The sequence below is a fragment of the Micropterus dolomieu genome, linkage group LG19 (assembly GCF_021292245.1).
Source record: "Micropterus dolomieu isolate WLL.071019.BEF.003 ecotype Adirondacks linkage group LG19, ASM2129224v1, whole genome shotgun sequence".
In the NCBI taxonomy this organism is placed as follows: domain Eukaryota; kingdom Metazoa; phylum Chordata; class Actinopteri; order Centrarchiformes; family Centrarchidae; genus Micropterus; species Micropterus dolomieu.
In genome coordinates, this window is record NC_060168.1 from 16402769 (window position 1) to 16409151 (window position 6383).

A 6383-nucleotide genomic window follows, 5' to 3' on the forward strand; every position below is an offset into this window, starting at 1 on the left:
TTTGTTTGGGTGAAGTCCGTCTGTCTTAAAAAGAGACATTCTTTGCCAGAAAATATTAAAGTTATCGACATAACACACACGATGAGCCCTGCAGGCGGACTGGAGCCAGTCGTGGAGGCCAAGGAGTCTACTGAAGCGGCCAGCACCGCGATCAACTGTGGGAATGGGACCAGAGATAAAAACGGACTTTCCACACTGCTTTAAAAAGTTAAAAAGACGGTTAAAATCTGATTTTGTCAGCTCAGACTGCTGAAGAGCTGTGTCATTTGTTCCGACATGGACTATCACTCTTGTGATGGAGGACGGGAGCGACGGCATCAGGTCCTGGAGTTTTTTTTAAATGTCAGCTGTGGTGGCACCGGGGAAGCAGTGAGTGGTAGCCTTAAAGAAACGGAGGTTTCTGGTTATGGAGTCACCAATTATTAGTGTGGTTGGGGAGAAAAGGGGACGAGGAGATGCCGGTTGTGGGTTTCCTGAGCAGAATCTGCTTCAACACTGTGTGCGGACTGAAGATGGAGTGTGTGAGCTGCTGAGTGTTGTGTTGGAGTAGCAGTAACAGACCTGAGAGAAGGGCTACCCGACGGTGCAGGGTAGAGACGGCCTCCGGAGCGTCTGAGAACAGCCTCCTTCAGGATCCTACGTCGGGAAGCGGAGGTTTTTGACCGGGATGACGGCCGCCTATCAGGCCCGGCGGCAGACCGGCGGCCCAGTGTAGGAGACTTAGCCGGTGGAGGAGATGCAACAGTGTCGGCAGGCGCTGTGCGCCGAAAGACATCCGTATCAGGGAGACTCGAAGCCGCAGGTGCATCCGCTGGATGGACCGGAGTGTCGTTAGACAAGGCTGCATAGCGGTTGGAGAGGCCGGTGTGCGGAGGAGAGGCAGCCCCATCCGAGCCTCTCTTGCAGCCACGGACCACCACTTCAGCCCAGGTTGACTGATGCTTTGGAGTCGAGCAGGAGGAAAGCCTGGGAAAGGCAGAGGGGTCCCATAGCAAGGTGTCCTGGATGTTAGCGTTGCGCTAAGAGAAACAATCTGTTTGGCTTGTACTGAAGCCACATCCATAAAGTCAGTCAGCAGGGAATCTTTCTCTTTGAGTTCCTCTGAAAGTCGTCGGATGTCTTCCATAAATTCAGCAATCTTCTTGTTCGCTTTTTTAAGGAGTGTGCAGTCCTCATGGGGCAGAGTTATTTCGGCTAGCATAGTCACCGGAGCTTTGTTGCGATCAGTAGCGTTGATCGCGTTTTTACGGTCATCTAGCTTAAATTCCATGTCGGATGGCTAAAATCCTTAACCCACGTAAAACTTAAGTTAAAAACTTAAGTTACATAAAAAGGATATAAAAAATGTTACGAAAAAGAGTGGATTAAAACTGGATAAGAGTTCGGTTTAAGACGGAGCTTCCGACAGGTGGCCACAGACGCCAACGCATGCGCAGAGTGCAGATTACGTCAGCAATTACGTCAGAGATCTTGTGACAAGATGATGCAAGGTAGTGATGGAGCAGTGGGTAAGACACATCCCTTTGGTGTGAGTGACCCGGGTTCTGTTCCCCACTGTAGCTGTTGTACGTAACTTTGGATAAAAGCGACAGCTAAATTAATAAATGTAACTGATGTACAAACACCTGAAAGCACTTCTGAACTGGCCGTCTGTATGCTCAGTATGTTTACTGCAAGCTTACAGCGAGGGATATTCAAAACAAAGCTTTTTGCTCAGTGTTCTTTTTTATATTGTTCCATCTACCTGACTTAACAATTTGCATATGTGGGACTTCTTATTTTAAACAATCTTTATTTGCTTATGATTCCATAAAAGTTGAATTTGTTTTATTTATTTTAATTTGTTGGTAATTTGTTCTTACTCCGCATTTAAAGCTCCCTTTTATATTATTTAAGTAAAAGTGCTGCTGATGAAATAAGATTATGCATAGTTGCTTTTTCCACAAAACACAGTTTAATAGTAAAAGGAAATTTTGTTTAGCTCAAATTTCTTTGCTCAAGAGATTACTTAACACTTACATAGAGAATGTTCAACCTTATTGCAAAAAAGAATGAAAACAAATTGATTATCAAAATTGTTTCTGGTTAATTATCTGATCATGCAGTCAATTAGTCTATTCAGCTTTATGCAAGATGTGCCTTATTTTGTGTCTGTTAAATGTAGAAATGACAGAAGATATTTAAAGTGTTGATACTGATTGTTTAATAAAGAGAACTTGAATTGTAATAATGGAGTTGTTCATATTTTTGAGGACTACTATCTGAAAATGACATTTTGTAAATTTTAATTTGAATGGTAGTAATTTTGTTGAGTGAGTTACCATTAGCATTTGAGTGTGGCACAATAAAAATTTTTTGAGTGGATTTCCCTCAGAGTATAGCGTGGGGCTCATTAAGTGTAAATGTACATGTACATTCACTGTCTTGTCCACCTGGTGTACATGATGCTTCTGTCTTTTTTTAAAATGACAGCTTGGTTTTGGTCAAGTCATGTTGTAGTAAATAGTCAAACCTCATGCTAATTATTTCTAGAGTTTCTAATTGTTTAAAAAATAAATTAATATAAAATAATCAGGAACAGTCAATCACATTACATAGCAGATGAAGATGGTAATACAATTTGACTTCATTCTACTTTTGGGGAAACCCCTTGCATACTGAACAAACTGAGGCTTAGATAAATATTATTTTGAGAGAGTAAAGACGAGCGTGAGGGTATTTAAAAAGACAAATCTGTGCAATGAGATGTGAAGAATGTAGTTGTAGCAGGCTAAATGTAAGTGGATAAAGCAACTTAATTTCTGTTGGATCACTCACATCACGTAAATGAAATATAGCAGCATATTATGCAATCCATGTCAACATGATAAAATACAGTGCATGAGCATAGCAAATATAAATATTTACATATATATGTATATACTGTAAATATATATACCTCTGTCTCCCTTTCTCTCTCTCTCTTAGCTGAAAAACAAAGTAAAATATATTCCTTGCACCTCCAATTCTCACTACATTTAAATATGAAAAGTGAACAACACTGTATAATCATTTTACATGCATCACATCCTTAGATGCCTCTGTCCTCAGGAAGTGAGTTTCCTCTAACACACATTGCTTATCTGCCATATGCCATACACAAAGGCATGATGCTATCCTGGTAAAAATATTCTTTCCACAGAGACTTGCCTATAATATTACCTTTAGTGAAAATGGGACCAGAGAGTGTTTGTCATAAATGACAGATATTCTTTATAATTTTGCACACAAATGTGTTTGTACTTTTGATTGCTGTCTTAGTTTTGTGACATGAATCTATTCACCATAATACAAGCAAATATGGGTAATTTATGTAAAAAGCCTTGAGATTAGGAAACAGATGGCGTTTTGCCATAGAGGAATCAGTTTTAGCATGGCTTTAAACTGAATATGTTATTGTGGGAAAACTGAACATGTTTGTCAGAAAACACAGGGGATCTCTTCCACAAACATTTAAAAAAAATACATGAGTGAATTCTGCTAAATGTCAGTTGTAAGGGCAGAAAATTGTTTTCTTCTTACACTTATCATCTTTCATGCAAGTACTTATAAGAGTACTATTTTCCTCCTTTTATTATGTCTTATATATTGTTTTAAATCTTTAACCTGTTCCATCTTTATTATTGTTCTTCTTATTCCAGTCTGTCCACATGTGTGGGGTTGTTGATTGTTTTCCTCACTAGCTGTTCTTCTCCTTCCTTGACTGGGACCAGTCAAGGGACCAGTCAAGGACCTTTTGTTCCCCAAAACATAGATGCACAGACTGTGTAAATGATCATGCAGCCCTTTGCTCTGGGCCAGACGTTAGTGACTGTCTTAGGAGACAGAACCTCTGGTCCAGCTGATTCTGGTGTAGTACTTCTCTGTTTATTCTCTTTTGTTAAATAAATTCTTCAAAGACAACGGTTCGTTGTAACTCAATTATTTGCTCAACCTCTCACAAGGAATACAATTTCCACGACATCAGTCTCATGTGAAACCACACAAAACTAATTCTGAAACAGTTACTGCACTGTGCACCCTCTCTGTCACATGGTGTCACTGTTGACCACATGATGACTCTCTCTCCTGGAAGTCACGACACACCCATTTATAAAGGGTGTAGGACACAGCTTTCTGGAAGATATGCTTTTAATTTTAAATTAACAACAGGACCCAAAAACATGTCCTAAAATATTTAGTCAGATCTCAAATATCAACACAAACAAGTATCTGGAGTATTGTTCCCTGCAGATGAAAGGATGAATTTTTTGGCCACTGTCTTTGTCTTGTGTGCAGTATGGCCCTGCGCATTGTCTGTGACGCGGTACTCTATAGCAGAAGAGATGGAAAAGGGTTCTGTTGTGGCTAATCTCGCTGCGGATTTGGGACTTGAGCCTGGAGGTTTGGCACAACGAGAGGTAAAACTTGATATTTTCCATAACAAAAAATATCTAGATGTCAATAAAAAAACAGGTGAGTTGTATATCGTGGAAAAGATGGACAGGGAATCTCTTTGTCCCACGAAAACAACCTCCTGTTTTCTAAAGCTTGATGTTATCATAGAAAGCCCCTTACGCATCTTCAACATTGAACTTGGAATAACGGACATAAATGATAACGCTCCACATTTTCGACGAGACAGAGTAGAGCTCGACGTTTCAGAATCGGCAACACCCGGAGAGAGATTCTCCCTGCCTAATGCTGTGGATCCAGATGTTGGCATTAATACAATTAAAACATACCAACTCAGTGCCGATGAACATTTCACCATCGAAATTCAGACGGGCAGTGATGGAACTCAATATGTTGATTTGGTGTTGACCAAGTCTTTAGACAGAGAGGAAAATGCTGTTCATAATTTAATACTGACTGCTGTGGACGGCGGGGTCCCTGTGCGCTCCGGAACTGCCAATATTATCGTTAGAGTGCAGGATTCAAACGATAATCCTCCGCGGTTTGACAAGCAGACTTACACAGTTAACATGACAGAAAATTCCCCGATCGGTACCTTAGTGATGAAGCTTAACGCTACAGATCGTGACGAGGGTCTGAATTCAGAGATACAGTACTCATTCACCCTTTACACGTCAGAAAAAACACAAGATGTATTTACATTAAATCCTACCACAGGGGAGATAACTGTGAAGGGTACAATTGACTACGAAGATATGAAATTTTATGAGATGCACATTGAGGCCAGAGACAAAGGGACGCATCCCTTGCAGGGACAGTGTAAAGTAGTCCTCCATGTGAAGGATATGAATGACAATTATCCAGAAATTACCATACAGTCTGTTAAAAACACAGTTAATGAGAACATCCCAGTGGGAAGTGTCATTGCTCTGGTAGGAATAAATGACAGAGATACTGGCGACAATGGAAAAGTAAGCTTATCCATAAATCAGGACCTACCCTTTATTCTTAACAAGTCATCAGAAAGACCCATGCATTACAAGCTCATGGTGTCTGAGCCATTAGATCGTGAATCAATACCTGAATATGACATCATACTGATTGTGACTGATGCAGGAACACCGCCTTTATCTGATAACGAAACAATAACTCTTCATTTATTGGACGTCAATGACAACGCGCCACAGTTCCCTCAATCATTTTATACTATACGTGTAACGGAGAATAACGCACCTGGGGCCTTGCTGAGTTCACTCTCTGCGTTTGACCCTGACCTCCATGAAAACCAGTATCTAGTTTATTTCATCCTAGAGAAGGAAATAGCCAACACCTCCATGTCCATGCTGTTCTCCATCAATCCAGAGAACGGGAACCTTTACGCACTAAAAACTTTTGACTATGAGATCGAGAAGGAGTTTCTTTTCCACATCGAGGCCAGAGACTCTGGCTCTCCTCCACTGAGCAGTAACGTGACCGTGCACATCATTATTGTGGACCAGAACGACAACGCTCCGGTTATTGTGTCTCCGTGGCGCGCGCACGGCTCTGTGGTGGAGGAAAAGATCCCCAGATCCACCGATAAAGGCTCTCTGGTTGCCAAAGTGATAGCCTTAGACACCGACTCGGTGCACAACTCTCGGATCACCTACCAGTTCCTACAAGTGACTGACGCCACCTTGTTCAGTCTGGACCAGTACAACGGAGAGATCCGGACTATGAGGATGTTCAGTTACAGAGACCCGCGCCACCAGCGACTGGTTGTTGTTGCCAAAGACAACGGGCAGCCTGCTCTGTCTGCCACAGTCACCATCAAGCTGTCCACAGTGGAGACTGCCGTGAAGGCCTACTCTGACATGACTGAGGTGCCTCTGGAATACGACATCTTTTCAGACCTAAACCTGTATTTGGTCATCGGTCTGGGCTCGGTGTCATTTCTCCTGCTCATCACC

The 6383-nt window shown here is 41.7% G+C and overlaps 2 protein-coding genes across 2 annotated transcripts in view; both read left to right on the plus strand.

Annotated features, from left to right (window-relative positions):
- The first annotated feature begins 3339 nt into the window (after positions 1-3339).
- Positions 3340-6383, plus strand: part of LOC123958198 (protocadherin gamma-C5-like) — a 6304-nt gene continuing 3260 nt past the window's right edge. Inside the window, exons 1-2 of the mRNA XM_046031455.1 lie at positions 3340-3343; positions 4318-6095. Of these exons, the coding sequence (XP_045887411.1) occupies positions 3340-3343; positions 4318-6095 (1782 nt within the window). The remainder of the gene's footprint in view (positions 3344-4317; positions 6096-6383) is intronic.
- Positions 6150-6383, plus strand: part of LOC123958105 (protocadherin beta-6-like) — a 1813-nt gene continuing 1579 nt past the window's right edge. Inside the window, exon 1 of the mRNA XM_046031322.1 lies at positions 6150-6359. Within this exon, the coding sequence (XP_045887278.1) occupies positions 6150-6359 (210 nt within the window). The remainder of the gene's footprint in view (positions 6360-6383) is intronic.